The sequence below is a fragment of the Argentina silus genome (genome assembly GCF_951799395.1).
Source record: "Argentina silus genome assembly, chromosome: 7".
NCBI lineage: Eukaryota > Metazoa > Chordata > Actinopteri > Argentiniformes > Argentinidae > Argentina > Argentina silus.
This window is the reverse complement of record NC_139661.1, coordinates 23,190,652-23,208,332: the sequence shown is the minus strand read 5'-3', so window position 1 is coordinate 23,208,332 and position 17,681 is coordinate 23,190,652. Positions and strand designations below refer to the sequence as shown.

The 17,681-nt window shown below is 46.5% G+C and overlaps 3 protein-coding genes across 5 annotated transcripts; 2 read left to right on the top strand and 1 right to left on the bottom strand.

Moving 5' to 3' along the window:
* Window positions 1-1,602: 1,602 nt before the first annotated feature.
* Window positions 1,603-4,937, bottom strand: fahd2a (fumarylacetoacetate hydrolase domain containing 2A). Of its 3 annotated transcripts, none has more exons than XM_083674071.1 (8): window positions 4,798-4,937; window positions 3,827-4,111; window positions 3,444-3,660; window positions 3,204-3,263; window positions 2,912-3,074; window positions 2,654-2,762; window positions 2,343-2,430; window positions 1,603-1,896 (listed from the first exon to the last, which is right to left on the bottom strand). In XM_083674071.1, exons 2-8 carry the CDS (start codon window positions 4,084-4,086, stop codon window positions 1,834-1,836), a joined length of 960 nt encoding a protein of 319 aa, XP_083530197.1. In that variant the 5' UTR covers window positions 4,087-4,111; window positions 4,798-4,937; the 3' UTR covers window positions 1,603-1,833. The 3 variants fall into 3 exon arrangements, with proteins under 3 accessions (XP_083530197.1, XP_083530198.1, XP_083530196.1); XM_083674072.1 differs by having other exon boundaries at window positions 4,849-4,924; XM_083674070.1 differs by having other exon boundaries at window positions 3,827-4,086; window positions 4,849-4,912.
* A 230-nt stretch (window positions 4,938-5,167) lies between these two features.
* LOC310806687 (putative aminopeptidase W07G4.4) lies at window positions 5,168-13,260 on the top strand. The gene is made up of 16 exons (XM_083672879.1): window positions 5,168-5,257; window positions 7,246-7,293; window positions 7,384-7,474; window positions 7,704-7,852; window positions 8,148-8,256; window positions 8,443-8,570; window positions 8,749-8,848; window positions 9,457-9,532; window positions 9,877-9,962; window positions 10,392-10,496; window positions 10,635-10,710; window positions 10,898-11,016; window positions 11,190-11,273; window positions 11,947-12,004; window positions 12,224-12,405; window positions 12,722-13,260. Exons 1-16 carry the CDS (start codon window positions 5,247-5,249, stop codon window positions 12,854-12,856), a joined length of 1,557 nt encoding a protein of 518 aa, XP_083529005.1. The 5' UTR covers window positions 5,168-5,246; the 3' UTR covers window positions 12,857-13,260.
* A 774-nt stretch (window positions 13,261-14,034) lies between these two features.
* Window positions 14,035-17,470, top strand: pcna (proliferating cell nuclear antigen). The gene is made up of 6 exons (XM_083672941.1): window positions 14,035-14,441; window positions 15,480-15,577; window positions 15,692-15,759; window positions 16,148-16,342; window positions 16,532-16,655; window positions 16,877-17,470. The coding sequence occupies exons 1-6, from the start codon at window positions 14,221-14,223 to the stop codon at window positions 16,951-16,953; spliced, it is 783 nt and encodes a 260-aa protein (XP_083529067.1). The 5' UTR covers window positions 14,035-14,220; the 3' UTR covers window positions 16,954-17,470.
* Window positions 17,471-17,681: the final 211 nt, after the last annotated feature.

Genomic DNA, 17,681 nt, shown 5'->3' with positions numbered 1-17,681 from the left:
CCAGTAGAAGAGAGTAAGATGCTCTTACTCAGGTTAATTAATGGTTTAATGTTTTCATTTTTGGACTCAGAGATGTTAAGAAAAAGACGACATGTTTTTGGAGGGAAAGATTTGTTTTAGTATTGTGTTTCTAAGGATATTTTTGTCAGTTGTTTGTTATTTGTTCAAAGATTTGTTTTAGTATTGTGTTTCTAAGGATATTTTTGTCAGTTGTTTGTTATTTGTTCATATTCTAAAACCTGTTGTTGTTTTGTACCTGACCAGCATTTACCTTGACTCGTCTGAATTACCCATTATAACCTGGAGGAGTCATAAAAGTTAAGCACCTACAATAAAACTGTCGTGTGTGTGAGCAATAATGTTTACAGATACGTGGACACTAAAGAATGGTTTATAGGCAACAGTTGTATGGCTGACTTGTGGTGTCTGTTAGGTCTTATTTCAGGGTGGCAAGGCAGTACCGTCCTCACTGTTCAGTACCGTCCTCACTTCTGTTGACCAAGTAAATGTGGGAGTTGTTAATATACTGTTGTACATGTTGGCTCATAGTTTCTCCTGAACCTTATTTTTTTAGCTCCTCTGATGGAGACACCATATGTGTCCTCACCTGAAGGAGAGGTTTATAATGAGCTCTATTGTGTCTCTGTGTCCTTCACTAAGCCTGCCCCTGAGAGAGGAGGACAGAGAGAGAGAGAGAGAGAGAGGACAATCACTGACATGACAAAAACATATTCGTTCAGTGCTGAAAGAAAAATCTCCTGGACCTAAATTTCCCTACTGTTGTGCAACAGAGAAAGATTGGTTCTAAATAGAGTATTTCTATCAGAACACATTCAATGTACTCCTGAATGAAGCCCATGATGTGCTGAGTCATGGCCCTATACAGGAGACCCTATACAGTGATGGTCCCTCCAGAGAGATCAGTGCATCCAAAATAGAGAGGAAAGGAGCCTGCTTCTTTCTGCACCATCCAACGAAGCTGATGAATGGCCGATGGTGGGTGTTCCTGATGTTATGAGGGTAATACACATGGGAAAATGAAAAGCAATTGTGAGACTGCCGGAACACTCCAGCTATGCTCCACACTGGAACACCACTGCCCCCTAGTGTTGGCCTTGACACAGCTGACAATGTATTCCATGTGTGTGTCTCCTCTGCCCTTGAATCCTGAACAGCCTCTGATTAGCGCACGCACACACACACACCTCTTGCATTTAGATGCGTTTCAAGGGTGTGTTTGACACACATTTATGTAAGTCAGGTATTTAAGGATTTTGGCCAGGTACAGTACCAGTCAAAAGTTTGGACACACCTTCTCATTCAATGGTTTTTCTTTATTTTTTATTATTTTCTACATTGTAGATTAATATTGAAGACATCAAAACTATGAAGGAACACACATGGAATTATGTAGTAAACAAAAAAGTGTTAAACAAACCAGAATATGGTTTATATTTTAGATTCTTCAAAGTAGCCACCTTTTGCTTTGATGACAGCTTTGCACACTCTTGGCAAGGTGTGTCCTAACTTTTGACTGGTACTGTATGTTGAAGTAGGACAGTAGATTTCATTTGATTAAAAAAATCATCAAAGGACACACACTTGAAGAAAGTATTTGACTTTATAAAAGATATCCACTCCATTCCACAAACTAAATCTATAGGTTTTTTTAATAGAATAACACACACCATTTAGATATCAATCTAATCTGATAAACGTGATCAGTTTGGCTCAACATCACTGATGACATTGATACTAATGGCACTTGGGTCCATAAAGAGACGCAATCATTCAATGATTGACAGGAGACATGACCAATCAGCTAGCTGTGGGTCAGACCACGGTGTTCCTTATGGCTCCCACCTGATCGATCTGACACTCCACCACATCTCCTTTCTGAAACACAGGGAAATACTACATTAGTCCTGTCATACTGAAACACACAGGAATACTCCATTAGTCCTGTCATACTGAAACACACAGGGGAATACTACATTAGTCCCGTCATACTGAAACACAGGAATACTCCATTAGTCCTGACATACTGAAACACAGGGGAATACTCCATTAGTCCTGACATATCCTTAAGTCTATATCAACCCATAGGCCCCATCTTAAACTCTGCATATAGATATGAAAGGGTCAGACAGGTTAAGCAATATGGAGGGAATGGAGCTATAGTTTCTTCTTATAGGCTTAGTGGATTTTTTTGGTCAAATTGAATACACCCTCTTTCAGACGTAGAGATGGGGCAATAGCCGGGGGTTGATTTGGTATTCAACAGAAGACACAGAGTAAAACCAGATGTAACCACGACACCACGGGTAGATTTCTGCAATCACCTTGAGGAAGACTGGTGGGTTCCGGAACACACCCACACCTGGAGGAGTACCCGTCAGAAACACATCACCTGGAGTCAGCGTCACAAACCTAACAGGACACACACACACACACACACAGGAGATGCATAGAAGAAACACACAGGTTGGGTTAAGCACACTTCAACAGAAACATCTCTGCTCTGTTCCATTGCCTGTGTGAACTCAATTGTAAGATACCGCCAGCTGTCAAGTTAGGCCATCATTATGATGTATTAAGATAGCTCCATTAGCGTTACCAAGGTGACCTGTGTACGATAACCAACCGTCCTTACTGTGAGACCCAGGCCACCAGCTTCTCAGTCTTAAAGATCATCTGGTCTGTGTTGCTGCTCTGGACTGTTGCTCCGTTCACCAGACAGCGAACACCCAGGTTATGAGGGTCTGATTGACAACAAATACACAGAAAAACAGCCATGACTTTCTAATACAATTAAAAGAGTACAATTCACAAACAATGACTCTTTCATCCATATGTGCTCCTGTACTTCATCTCTCTCACTGTCCCCGTCTTCCTCGCCCTCTTCTCCCACCTTCCACTGCGGCGGTGGTCACTAAGGCTGGACCAAGAGGACAGAAGCTGTCAAACGTTTTTCCCAGCAGCCACTGCTTCCCGTTGCGTTTCATCTGCCAATCACGTGCGCTGACATCATTAGCCACTGTAAACCCAGCCACGTAGGAGAGGGCATCCTCTTCCTGAGAGAGAGAGAGAGAGAGAGAGAGTGTGTGTGTGTATTAATGAGGGAGAGAGACACATTTTGTTAAACATTGTAAAAGATAATGTGACATCACAGGCATCATACCTAGAGGGTTTATCAAACTCACCTTAATGTGTTTTCCTCTACGTCCAATCACAAAGGCTAGCTCCACTTCCCAGTCCACTTCCTCCAATCAAGAGAAGCAGAGAGAATGGTTGATCAGCAGATGTCATTTTGGAGGTATCATTTGGCCTTCATTCAGATGACACCAGCATCATAACCTTTTTCTAAGCTCAACCACTTGAAATGGAAAACTGTCTGTCTGTCTGTCTGTCTGTCTGTCCGTCCCTCTCAGGGCATCTCTCACCTGGCTCTCTGAGGGCAGTGTGATGTCATCATACGGCCCTGTGATGGCACTGGGGAACTTGCTGAATATGATTGGCTCTTCGGGGATGGGGGCGTTCTGCTCCAGGCAGTGGTCGCGGTAGTTCATGCCCACACACACCACCTTCTCTGGGGCCAGGATAGGAGACAGCAGCCTCACACCTGACCTCTCAACCACACACTGGCCTGATGAGAGGGCTCTGATGGGGGGGGGGGGCGGATGAGAGGATATATCATCCTATCTTCGGCTATGGGTGTGGGTGTGTGTGTGGGTGGGTGTGTGTGTGTATGTGGGGGGGGTGTGTGCATGGGTGTGGGTGTGTGTGCGTGCGTGTGCGTGTGTGTGTGTGCATACTGTGTAGTCACCTCTGTGCGCACTCCATGCCCTTCTCCCCCAGCTCCAGCAGCTCCCTCATGGTCGAGGGCATGGAGGGGTCAAAGGCCTTCAGGTCAACGATCCCTAGCCCCTCCCCCTGCTCCACGCCCACCCTGACTCCTCCCACCTCTCCACTGCGCTGGAACTGCACCAACCGCATGGCTGCAACACACAAGCCCCGCCTTCCTGATGCTGCAGACAGCCTATGAGAGAGACTCCTCAAGATGAAGGAGCGAAGAGGAAGTCTCATCTAATGAGAAGAGAGCAGTCAATTACTGAGGGAGGGAAGGAGGAAGGAGGGAGGGAGGAAGGAGGGAGGGAGGGAGGAAGGAGGGAGGGAGGGAGGGAGGGAGGGAGGGAGGGAGGGAGGGAGGGAGGGAGGGAGGAAGGAAGGAAGGAAGGAAGGAAGGAGGGAGGGAGGGAAGGAAGGAAGGAGGGAGGGAAGGAAGGAAGGAGGGAAAGACGGAAGGAGGGAGGAAGGAGAGAGGGAGGGAGGGAAGGAAGGAGGGAGGGAGGGAGGGAGGGAGGGAGGGAGGGAGGGAGGGAGGGAGGGAGGGAAGGAAGGATGACAATTAGAGAGGTGCAAAGAGCAGGAGGAGATACGACAGACAGATTTACAGCAAGATTAGTTTCACACGTTAGTCTGTTTCTAACGTTAAAGAACGTTGTATGTCAAAATGACTGAGATCTCTGCACCGGAGATGATCTGTTGTTACATTTGAAACAGGCTTTGGCTGCATTTCTACAAGGGCTGGAGTACCAGATTAATGGCCAAGTTTAGTCGATTATATTCAAACTTCTCAGTCAGTCCTGCGAACTCTCAAGTAATGTTTTTTATTGCTTACCATATCTGCCAACAGAATGAGATAAGCCCAACTAGATAACAGCTCTACATGGTCAAGATAATGTCATTGATCTGCAAAGTCAAGAGGCTGAATTGTGCATAGGTCAGATATCTTACCTGGCTGGTTCTCTCTGTCTCTCTCTCTGTGAATTAGTTGTATATTCGCACAGTCAGGAGAAAATCCTCACTTTGAACTTTGGTCATAGATCGAGTAATCCACACACCGTCCCTCGCTTACTGCCCTGCTTGTCATGTACCGAAAGGCGTACAGGACATCCGGGTTTAGTGTTTGTAGTTCATGGATATTGTCGGTTGTTCTAGCTAAACCGATGGATAAACCCTTTGCATTAATCCTTCGTTGACGTGGACATCGTATACATAATTCTTATACTAAATGCACACATTTTACCTCGATACAAATTGCATGTTCATTCCCCTGTAGAGACGTCACTTCAAAAACTACAATTCCCATGGTCTGTTGAGGACAAGTCACATGAGCAACCAGAGTAGGCGCTTCGCTTGTCAGCTGATTGTCTTCTTTCTGCCGAAGACGTCGTGCTACTACGATGTGTGAGCGGTAAGCTGCACAATTTATACATTTAAGTGTCATTTTCAGTGCATGGCTTTTAAAGCAAGATTCTATCAAAATTGCTAAATTCGTTGTGAAATGCATTTGAATACCATAGTTGCTCGTGCATGAATCATTCATTGAATGAATGAGGGTGGTCGCTCTTCACTGGGACCATAGAGGTTTCTAGAGGTTTAGGCCCTTATTTGCTTGTCGATTTAAATACCCAACACAGTAAGCTCATCAACTCTCTAAACACTATCTCCATGTAGGCCTACTGTATCTTTGCCGTTGACAAAGTGATTGATATTCAACAGATATCAAAATACCCCTTCTGCGAAGGGGTTATGCAATAGTCTGAACATAGTCAGCCAATTTGAACATTCTGTTCCTTGTTTCCAGATTCACTTCTCTGCCAACATTGCAGTTTTCATGTCGTGAGATTTATTCTCGTGCCAAATGAATGCATGCCAGGTTAAAAAGAAGAATGGAACACTGTAATCTGGATAACGCTGCACAAACAAAGCATATGCATGCATTACTCTTTTGGTAATGGCATGATATTCTCAATTGTCCTCCTATCCTACACTAGCCCTGTATACATACATACATACATACATACATACATACATGGACATACATACATACATACATACATGTACACTAGCCCTGTATACATACATACATACATACATACATACATACATACATACATACATACATGTACACTAGCCCTGTATACTTGCATGTAAATATTACGGTCTCTGCCAAGGTGTATTGAACTGTCACAGAAAGTAGTGGACTTGGCCTGTGACCAATGCTGCTTTTCAAACCGATGTGTTACGACACGCCTGTGCCGTTTGAGCGGTAATGTACTGGTAGATTGTGATCGTCCTTTACCAAAAGAACAGACAAATCAAGGTACGAACTTCCTTTCGGGCATATTTGAACAGGTTTTGAAGTCGCTGTCCGTTACCCACAGGATATCGAGTGCTTCCCACCCTCAGTCCCAGGGGGCGCTCGCACGTTGGCGTCAGACATTTAAGTTGGGACTGGGGTGATGGTGTTCCCCTGACGCTGTCCCTCGGTTTCACCCAGCTGAGCTTGTATTTGGACACAGTAAGAGGGCTTTTAAAAGTTTTAAAGGATCAGCTTATGTGTGAGAGTTTGACCTCGAAAAAAGCCGTGTGGGTTTATGTGAGCTAATTCCGTGAGCGGCTGCGGCTTGCAGTCAGATAACATGGATTTGGTCTTGCTGCCAGGCCCTGGCTCCTCTCTGTAAACTCGTCTTTCAGGTCCTGAATCCATTGATAGGAAGTTAAGTGATACTGACTATGTTGTCATAACTCCTGATCGGAGACTGCAGTCTCGATGCTTGTCCTAAGCGGGTATCGAACTCCAATCTTTCTCTTACCAACCGGCCACGCCAGCTACAACAGAAGGAAAAGTGGAATCAGGATTTGGTTTTGCCGCAATTTTTCCTCAGTTGTAGCCCCACTAACTGGCTGACTCAGTCCCTCAGTACCGTGTGTGTGGTCTGCTGACTGCCAAACAGCATTTGACTGTATTAAAGCACTTTTATGCAGTACCATGTTTAAAACCCCTTTCAAGCTGTTTGCTTCAGTAAGTTTGTGTTGTGTGTATGTGCCTTTGAGGAAACAGTCATAAGTGAGTATGACTAAGGCATATCTCAGGTTCAAAGTGAACTGCAAGGTTTGTTTCATACCAGGAGACATATTGTATGAACTGTAACAAGTTATTTAGTGGCCAGAGGTTTTCTTTGGATTCCAGACTTTGACCCAGTCTGATTGTTATCACCACTAACAACACTATATATAAAGTCATTGGTGATCATTGACCTTGCAGAGAGACCAGCAAGATACTGGCCCAGATGGGAATGCAAACTACTGTCACATTGTACAGGATGGCCTTGTGAGCGGCAGCTGTAATGACTGACTGTCTCTCCTCTCTCTCTCTCTCTCTCTCTCTCTCTCTAGTGTCCAGCTTCAGCCCATTGAGTGGACCACTGACTGCAAGAACCCAAAGTGAGTATTAGGTGAGCTGAGGTCACAGCAGTGTGTGTCTTCTCTGTGGTTTTGTAACTGTGTGTGTGTGTGTGTGTTCTCTCTCCCCAGTTATGATGGCATAGTTTTAGTCGCCCAGAGCTCTGAGACACTGCCCACGGAGCTGGAATGTCTGAAAGGCCCTCTGCAGGACTATGCCTCTGTATGTAACACGCACACACACACACACACACACACATAAAGACATTTGTTACAGTGTCTTGTATTAAAGTGTTTTTATGTTCTTTTCGGGACCTCTCTGTCTCTCTCTCTCTCTCTCTCTCATCTCTCTCTCTCTCTCTCCCCCCTCTCTCCTCTCCTCTCTCTCTCTCTCTCTCTCTCATCCCTCTCTCCTCTCCTCTCTCTCTCCTCTCCTCTCTCTCTCTCCATAGGTGGACAGTGGTCTGGGGGAGGAGGTGGTGGTGTTGAAGATCCCTGGTCTCCCTGGTAACCGCTTGGTGTTTGCCTCCACCGGCCCCGTTAACCGGGACTATGATGACATCAGGCGCTTCAGTGATGCGGCCGTGAACGGCATTAAGCGGTCAGTCATCTGAGACACGCCCCTTATACACTCCTTATACACCCCTTATACACTCCTTATACACCCCTTATACACTCCTTATACACCCCTTATACACTCCTTATACACTCCTTATACACTCCTTATACACTCCTTATACACCCCTTATACACTCCTTATACACCCCTTATACACTCCTTATACAAAATAGATCCATCTAAGTATTATTTCTCTATTTATCCATTCATCTTTTTACTACTTCTGTTATTATACAGGTATGAACTGTATTGGTGTATCTGTCGCATTTCCCTCTTAGGGCCTTGAAAGCAGGCATGCAGCGCCCCCTCCTGGTGTGCCCTAGCCACCAATCCTATGAGAGAAGCACCCTGGTGGCTGCCCTGGGGGCCCTGCACGCTCTTTACATGGTGAGACACACACACACACACACACACACACACGCACGCAAACTATGAGAGGGAGTACCTTTGTTGTTGCCCCAGCTCTCCATGCTCTGTCACATACAATAATTAGATGCTCAGAAATGCTCACAAGACCTGTCTCTCTATCACCCCTTTTCCCACCCTCTCTCCCTCTCCCGGTCTCTCCCCCAGCCCATAGAGCTGAGGGAGGTGAGTCTGAAGCCTAGCCCATGTAAGGTGTGTGTCCTGGGGCTGTGGGTGCCCGTGGAGGCCCAGGGAAAGGCTCTGGTAGATCTGGCTGTGGCTCTGGAGAGTGGAAGGTGAGTCTGTGTCTAGTAGACATGCCTATGTAGACATCTTGACAGGAGAATGATGTAAATTATCTTTCAAACACAAAAACACACTTCCTCCCTTCCTCTACTCTCTCCAGCCTCCTTTTCCTCTGTTCCAGTCTCTCTCTGTCTGACTCATTTTCTCCGCTCCCCTCCCTCTCCCCAGGATAGCGTGCCGTGACATCGGAGGTTCTGATCCGGAGCGCATGGCTGCCCCTCGGGTGGCTGAGTACGTCCAGGCCCTCTTCAAGGACAGCCCTGTGAAGGTGAGGATGGCCCTCAGCTAATAGTGATCTTGGCTGCAGATCACACTTAGCATTGTTGAGTGTAAAACTATTGGAGTGCTAGGACCTGCTAGCATGCTCTGAAGAGCCTTCCTAGATCACAGTAGAGGATGTAGTCAGGTCCTAACCCTAACCCTAACCCTTACCCTTACCCTAACCCTTACCGTTACCCTAACCCTAACCCTAACCCTTACCCTAACCCTTACCCTTACCCTAACCCTTACCCTGACCCTAACCCTAACCCTCGTACATAGATGACTTGGTAACTTCTCTGTAAATGTTCAATGAGTTGTTTGTTAGATTAGATAGTTCTTTATTGTCTGTTTCCCTTCACGTGCCCCACCAAGGTAAAGACATACATAGGAAAAGAACAATGACAAATCAACATCCAAAAAAACCACAAAAAAACCCCACAAAGACACACAAACACGTTCCACAAAAATAACACCCATATGCAGAACCATCAAATACATCAGGTCAGTCATCATACTGGTCGGTTATTGCACATTCCCATTCACATTGCATAGGGTTAGGGTTAGGGACCCATGTGTGAAGTCGCTCCCTTCAAGGTGATTGTTTGGATGTTTTAGGTGGAAGTGCTGAGTGATCTGCGGGTGCTGGAGAAGGAGTACCCCTGCCTCGCCGCTGTCAACCGCTGTGCCAACGGTACAACCAATCACACTTCATTAACAGGACCTCAAAGTTGTCCAATCATTTACATTTATGGCATTTAGCAGACGCCTTTATCCAAAGCGGCTTACAACAAATACATTTGTTTAAGTAAGTGAATCATCTATCCATCAGTCATCATAAGACAAAGTAATCAATGCTCAGACCAGCGGCCATAGGCAGTCACAATGCTAGAAGAAGGATTTTTATTATTTATTATTATTTATTTTTTATTATTAACAGGAGAGAAAGTTGTACACGGGGGTAGTGGGGGTGAAGTGGGGGTGAAGAGGTCTTTAGGAGGGACGGTGTAAATGTATGAGTGTGTTTCTCTCCCATAGCTGTGCCTCGTCATCAGGCCAGAGTCATCAAGCTCCAGTACTGTGGTGAGGGACCCATCAAACACACTCTGATGCTGGTGGGCAAGGTGAGACATGCGGAGGGAGGGAGGGAGGGAGGGAGGGAGGGAGGGAGAGAGAGAGAGTTGAGGGGAAGAGAGTGTGTGTGTGTTTGATAGAGGGGTGGGGGCCTTATTGGCTTAATATGATGAACATCAGCATGAAGATGAACATTTGGGCAGTAAGGTACTGAGTAGGGCAGTAAGGTACTGAGTAGGGCAGTAAGGTACTGAGTAGGGCAGTAAGGTACTGAGTAGGGCAGTAAGGTACTGAGTAGGGCAGTAAGGTACTGAGTAGGGCAGTAAGGTACTGAGTAGGGCAGTAAGGTGCTGAGTAGGGCAGTAAGGTACTGAGTAGGGCAGTAAGGTAGTGAGTAGGGCAGTAAGGTAGTGAGTAGGGCAGTAAGGTGCAGTAAGGTACTGAGTAGTGCAGTGTGTGACTTGGACTGTGTGTTCCAGGGTATCACCTATGACACGGGCGGAGCGGACATCAAGGCCGGGGGGGTCATGGCAGGCATGCACAGGGACAAATGTGGAGCTGCAGCTGTGGCTGGGTTCTTCCAGGTGAATGACCTCTACTGGACATTACTGACCTCTCTGTTAACCCTCATCCACATTTTATAATAACATCTCTCACTCTCCCTGACTGTCTCTCTCTCTCTGACTCTCTCTCTGACTCTCTCTGACTCTCTCTCATATCAGGTCCTGGCCAAGCTGAAGCCCAAAAATCTGAAGGTTCTGGGTTCCATGGCGATGGTGAGGAACAGTGTGGGCTCAGGTCAGTGAGGGTCCCTCTGGAGTAGACATGCTTTACACGACACTGGAGAAAACACACTCACTCTTCCAATATTATTGATACTGTATGTTGTTAGGATGCCTCTCACTGAATAATATGTTACTCCCTCTCACAGTAATGTAGGTGCTTACTCTCAGTAACTGAGGTGTGTGTGTGTGTGTGTGGTCAGACTGCTACGTGGCTGATGAGCTGGTGGTTTCTCGTGCGGGTCGCAGGGTGAGAGTGGGGAACACTGATGCAGAGGGCCGTATGGTCATGGTGGACCTACTCTGCGAGATGAAGGAGAAGGTGATGACATCCCTCTCTCCTCTTCACTCGTATACCCCTCCCCCCTGTCATCTCTCCCTTCTCCTTACAATCATCTAACACTCCTCTCTCCCCTCCCCTCCCCTCCTCTCCTCTCCTCCTCCGTTCCTCTCCTCCCCTCCTCTCCTCTCCTCCTCCTCTCCTCTCCTCTCCAGGCGGTGAAAGAGGTGTCTCCCCAGCTGTTCACCATTGCCACTCTGACTGGCCACGCAATCCGAGCCATGGGACCAAACTACTCTGTGAGTAGATTACCAGACACACCCACCTAACCCTAACCCTAACCCTACCAGACACACACACCTAATCCTAACCCTACCAGACACACACACCTAACCCTACCAGACACACACACACCTAACCCTAACCCTACCAGACACACGCACACACCTAACCCTAACCCTACCAGACACACACACCTAACCCTAACCCTACCAGACACACACACCTAACCCTACCAGACACACACACACCTAACCCTAACCCTACCAGACACACACACCTAACCCTAACCCTACCAGACACACACACCTAACCCTACCCCTAACCCTACCAGACACACACAGACGCAGGAAGAGATACTCTCACACACACAGACGCAGCAAGAGATACTCTCACACACACAGACGCAGCAAGAGATACTCTCACACACCCAGACGCAGCAAGAGATACTCTCACACACCCAGACGCAGCAAGAGATACTCTCACACACACAGACGCAGCAAGAGATACTCTCACACACCCAACGCAGCAAGACAAGACACACAGTTCAAGACACAACTTTATTTTCTCCAGGAAATATTGACTCCTGAGAGACATTCCTGGCGTTTCTTTCCTGTTTGAGTGGCATTCCGAAATGTTTGTATTGACAACGGCGATGTGGATGCTTGCTGACTTTTACGTCCTTCCCTGTAGATCATCATGGATAACGGAGCCGCCCATCACTCTGGTAATGCCTTACAGTGGCAGAAAGGTGAGAATATCGGTCCTACACACACACACACACACACACACACATACCCTGGAAGTGACACACTCACAGAATGGCTCTATTTTACTAAACATGGATACTGCTTTTCCCAAAATAAGTCAGAAACATAGAGAATGTATATAAAGATTCATGAACTCAACAAAAGAATATTTGTCTTTAAACTCTCTCTCTCTCTCTCTCTCTCTCTGTCTGTCTCTGTAGCGGGGGATGTGTTGGGGGACGTGTTTGAGGTGTCTCGTATCAGGCGTGAGGACTATGATTTCCACAAGGGCAAATCTGAGTATGAGGAGATCCTCCAAAGCAACAACCTCCCGTCCACCCTCACACCCCGCGGCCATCAGGCCCCTGCAGCCTTCCTCATCATGGCCTCAGGGCTGGACAAGGTACACACACACACACACACATACACACACACACACACACATACAGTGCCCTAAGTATTGGAAAGAGGAAGCATTTTGTCTTCTTTTAGCAATACTCTAACAGTTCAGATTTAAAATGAGAGAGAGAGAGATTAGCAGCTTTAATTCAATGTTTTCTTTCAGATTGGTTTCACCATTTAGAAATTACAACCCTGTTTATACTTTTATACATAGTCCCCGTATTTCAGGGAACCAGTAGTATTGTCAAGTACAGTTTGACATTTCTCAGATTACTTTCTTGTTTGTTTTTTTTGCCCTCCCTCCCTCCGTCCGTCAGTGTGGCGTGGACTCTGCCACCCCTCTGCCCTACTCCCACATCGACATCGCCGGGTCCAGCGGTCCTTTCCCTGGCGTGCCCACCGGGGCGCCCATCCTCGCCATGGTCACCAACTACATCCTGCCCAGTGTCTAACAACCCTCATCACAGAAATAGAATGTGTCTCTCAGTTCTCAGTCCCACAAGAAATAACATGTAACCGTCCAAACATGGAAGCGCCAGTTGAATTGACATGTTGCACAACAGAGTCACACACACAATGCAAAGAACACAGCGGTTTATTTCAAAACATTCCAGAACACCAACCAAAGATGAACATTTCGTTCTCTAAGATAAGAATTTATAGAGCAACGTCTGAGGTCCTACACCCGTCTCACGTTGTGTCAAATGTCTCAGGGGAGAAATCTGAAATTTACACTGTTGATTCATCCATTTTTCTATGCGTGTATGAGGCTGGGGGGAGTGGCAAGTCATGCAGTTGTGCAATGTCGTGTGCCAGATGATATCAAGAACTTCAATAAAAAATAATTGATTTTCAATGTTGATGTGTTCTTAATTTCAGTATCCGATATTCTGGTACAAAATACTTGGTTTGCAGAATGCTCGCTGTTCCAAGCAGTGGAGGATTCCGCAGATCGACGCTGATCTTTGGCTCGTTTGGGAGCGCGCGCGAGTTCACACTTAATGAAGAGGTTGGAGAATTGGACGCAGCACGAGCTTTGTTTGGTTAACTTTGCCACCTCACCACTGATCTTTAAACAGTTAGTAACCTGTCACGTGTCCGTTTGGAAGTTGACAGTCTAAGACAGGTTCAGAAAGTAAATTTACATTTTTACATTACAGAAAGTAGACAGTCTAAAGCGTGCTGTGCAGCATCTGGATACTGATATATCTCATTTCTGAAACGGACAGCAGGCTTCTACGTAAATGACCGTCTCTATGGGTGAACTGAAAAAAAAGGAGTTGATAACAAATGGTCCGTATTAAAATGTTAAAAGTTAAACCCAAATCCATCACTAAGAACGTCCATTTACTCTCTCGCTGTCCAGCAGCTGGAGACAGAAGAGTCACTTGGCGCGCTTAAGTTTCCAAACTGTCATCACTTCCGTGCCATTGGACTGCAATGTCGGCCATTGTGGCTCCAGACCAGCGCGTGACCCGCGTGGAGGAGCCGTCAGAATCAGAGCCAACATGGAGGACCAGGGCGCGCAGCTTCCGACGGGGGAGGAGTCGGAGGGCGAAGGGAAATGACGACGGTCCGCCCAAGCATTAAAACAAGCCTTTAGCGCGCGCTGGCGGACTCGTCGTGTTTCCTCCTTCAGAGAAGCTGCGTCGCATTTCCTCAAGACAAACAGACAGAAAACACCACTTTTATTTTACTACGAGATTCGCTTGTTACCCACCTACTGCAACTAAGAGCAACCGTCCGGTGTTGGGGAGTAAACACCATCGCAGTTTCTTGTTATTTCTATTAGAAACGATACACAAACAAATTCAACATGTTTGAGGCTCGCTTGGTCCAGGGCTCCATCCTGAAGAAGGTGCTGGAAGCCCTGAAGGACCTGATCACGGAGGCCTGTTGGGACGTCAGCTCGTCCGGGATCTCGCTGCAGAGCATGGACTCCTCTCACGTCTCCCTGGTCCAGCTCACCCTCCGCAGCGACGGCTTCGACTCGTACCGCTGCGACAGGAACCTCGCCATGGGAGTCAACCTCAGCAGGTGAGGAGGACGGGATGTGGACTTTACTGACCGTTTCTGCCCGCGAACGTCGCTTTGTGTTCTGAAAGTAGTTGTCTTGCTGTGGCGACTGTCAGAAATCCATCTCTGAAAGAAACGGGCCTCCCGGCCGGCTAGCTCGCTAACTGTCAGCCTGGCCGTCCCGACATGTCTGGACAAGCCCCTCGACTTGGTTAACTACAGTAAAAGTGGCTAAACGATGTGATATTATCGAAGATGAGTTGTGTGATGCTTTTAATGTAAATTCTCATTATTTTTGTGAGTTTGTTTTCACGGTGTTGTTGATGACTTGGAAGGCTAAGTTGATGATTGTTGTAGCTAGCTAGCCAACCGGAGTGGCGCTAAACCGCCTTTGAAACGCTCATGTGACGTCATTTGAGCGCCAAATTCGCTGCGCGGATGAAAGAGTTGGCGGGAGTTTCTGTGGAACCCGGGAAGCTCCGCTCTGACCCGGAGCCTGAACACTACTGTAATAACTAGTCAGTTACCTTTTAACACATCGAATATTATCTTCATGTTACGTCTGAATTACTAAATATACTAATTACAGTTTAGTGTTTTTAATATGAGTTGGATAGTTGATGACTGCCATGGTGCTGCTGTGTTCTATTGTCTGCCTGGCTCCGTTCTGGGAATGGACGGGGATCTCTTCAGGGGTTTCCACAGGGCAAAACAAAACCACTGCCAATTTTTATAGTAAACTTTATCCCTCATGGCAAAATTGGTTTTTGCAACGAATCATACTACACCAAAGACATTGACATTGGCCTAGTTTTTATTGACATAGTGAAGAAACTACTTAGGTGTAGCATGTGGACACATCAAGGACACAGGACATGAGTTATATCAGAGGTATATTACTTGATAAATTATATGGTACCCAGTCAATTTACATGCATACTGTCTGCATTAACCTGTCATTCTGAAGTCACTGGTTGAGAAGCGGTTATGGTGGGATGGAACGTTTAAGGTGCCAGTGATGTGGCAGGTTGATTGACAGGCTTGTCTCCTCCCCTGCAGCATGTCGAAGATCCTGAAGTGTGCAGGGAATGAGGACATCATCACGCTCCGAGCCGAGGACAACGCCGACACGCTCGCCCTGGTGTTCGAGACCATCAGTGAGTTCCTCATCAGATCTAAAACATCTGGATCTGTCGCATCTTCTCTGTGTGTGTGTGTGTGTGTGTGTGTGTGTGTGGATATTCACCTCTCTCCTCCGTTCTCCCCCTCAGACCAGGAGAAGGTGTCAGATTACGAGATGAAGCTGATGGATCTGGACGTTGAGCAGCTGGGAATCCCAGTAAGAGTTCTCCCATATGGGGGGGGGGGGGGAGAGATTACTGTCTACAGTACCAGTCAAAAGTTTGGACACCTTCTTATTGAATGGTTTTCCTTTATTTGTTATTATTTTCTACATTGTAGATTAATATTGAAGACATCAGAACTATGAAGGAACACATATGGAATTATGTAGGAAACAAAAAAGTGTTAAACAAACCAGAATATGGTTTATATTTTAGATTCTTCAAAGTAGCCACGTTTTGTTTTGATGACAGCTTTGCACACTCTTGGCAAGGTGTGTCCAGACTTTTGACTGGTACTGTATTTGATGGTTTATCTGTTATCTGGTGGGACCAGATCATGGCAGCAGCCCTGTTCTAACCTTTCTATGGCCTCTGTCTCTCTAGGAGCAGGAGTACAGTTGTGTGGTGAAGATGCCTTCTGGAGAGTTTGCCCGTATCTGCAGGGACCTGTCTCAGATCGGAGACGCTGTCATGATCTCCTGCGCCAAAGATGGCGTGAAGTTCTCTGCCACAGGAGAGCTGGGCACCGGGAACGTGGCGTTGTCCCAGACCAGCAACGTCGACAAAGAGGAGGAAACTGTACGTTGTTGTTTTTTTATTATTATTATTTTGCTTCCTTCAGTGATTCAACTCACTTATGTTTTGTTTCTTTGAGCATTAAACTGCTCTTGGGGTGTTTATGGTTTTCCTTTTTAGAGCAGTACATTGATGCTTACCGCCTGTCAAGAGTTTGAGTTTAATATCTCTCTCTCTTTCTCTCTCTCTCAGGTGAGTATTGAGATGAATGAACCAGTGCAGCTGATCTTTGCTCTGAACTACCTGAACTTCTTCACCAAGGCCACTCCTCTGTCCAAGACCGTCATCCTCAGCATGTCTGCTGACATTCCCCTCGGTAGGACCCCCAGCCGGCCCTGTTCCACTTCACACCTTACATCCTCTTCCAAGTCTTCTTCCTCTCCTTTCTCCTTCGTACTGCATGTCCACTGACATCTCCCTGGTGGGCCCTGTTCCATTTCAGACACGCTGCTCTTCTCCTAACCAGTATGTTGTACTATTGCAGTTTCCATGATGTCTGACTAACCTTTTTCTTTTCTTTTCTTTTTTTTGATACAGTGGTAGAGTACAAGATTGCTGACATGGGACATGTCAAATACTACCTGGCTCCCAAGATTGATGAGGAGGCTTCCTAAACCTGGGTCCCACTGTCGAAACAGAGGCAGAGAGTGGGTGTGCTTCCTGTTTGGGGGGGGGGGCCGGGGCGCTGAAGTGATGACTGTTGACTTTCCCTCTTCATGGCTGTTGCATGTTTTAGTTCGATCTGTTCTACATTATTGAGAAAAGGCTGTTTCATGAAAATAATGGTGTTGTATCTGGTGAACGGGTCGGGTCTGAATAACGTCCGCGTTTTTAATAATGCAGTCTGAATGCAGGTTGATACTTGATTAATACAGAAAGTATTTGGGTTACAGTGGCGCACCTAGCAACCCTACTACATGTTTATTCTGTAACCAGGGAAGGTATTCTACTTGTCCCCTCCCCCTTCCACCGCTCCTTGTCCCCTCCCCCTTCCACCGCTCCTCTTTGGGAACCAGTTTTGGTCATTCCAGCTTGTAGATATGTGTCTGTAAATACTGTCTGTTGTCGTGTTGTTAACCACCCAATTTTTTGTATCCATGACCTAAATGCCCCAATAAATGAATAACCTGACTGGATGGATGTGTTCTGTAGGCCTTGATGGGCCGAGTGGCAGATATTCCTGATGAGATGTTCTGTAGGTGGGCCTTGATGGGCCGAGTGGCAGACAGATATTCCTGATGAGATGTTCTGTTGTCACTGGTTAGAACTATAATCCCCATACGAGTGGGGGAGTTAGCTTTGCATCATAATCATCCATAAAAACATACATGTTGGGCTCAAG

What these genes read in the sequence shown, in the direction of transcription:
- fahd2a (XM_083674070.1), bottom strand. Translation starts at nt 4,884, where the DNA reads ATGACCAAAGTTCAAAGTGAGGATTTTCTCCTGACT. An exon ending in GACCACCGCCGCAGTGGAAG is followed by an intron (nt 2,763 to 2,911) that starts GTGGGAGAAGAG and finishes GTTGTCAATCAG; the next exon opens with ACCCTCATAACCTGGGTGTT. An exon ending in ACCCACCAGTCTTCCTCAAG is followed by an intron (nt 1,897 to 2,342) that starts GTGATTGCAGAA and finishes CCTGTGTTTCAG; the next exon opens with AAAGGAGATGTGGTGGAGTG.
- LOC310806687 (XM_083672879.1), top strand. An exon ending in CTCTGCAGGACTATGCCTCT is followed by an intron (nt 7,475 to 7,703) that starts GTATGTAACACG and finishes CTCTCTCCATAG; the next exon opens with GTGGACAGTGGTCTGGGGGA. An exon ending in TCTGCGAGATGAAGGAGAAG is followed by an intron (nt 11,017 to 11,189) that starts GTGATGACATCC and finishes TCTCCTCTCCAG; the next exon opens with GCGGTGAAAGAGGTGTCTCC.
- pcna (XM_083672941.1), top strand. Translation starts at nt 14,221, where the DNA reads ATGTTTGAGGCTCGCTTGGTCCAGGGCTCCATCCTGAAGAAGGTGCTG. An exon ending in ATGGGAGTCAACCTCAGCAG is followed by an intron (nt 14,442 to 15,479) that starts GTGAGGAGGACG and finishes CCTCCCCTGCAG; the next exon opens with CATGTCGAAGATCCTGAAGT. An exon ending in CCTGGTGTTCGAGACCATCA is followed by an intron (nt 15,578 to 15,691) that starts GTGAGTTCCTCA and finishes TCTCCCCCTCAG; the next exon opens with ACCAGGAGAAGGTGTCAGAT.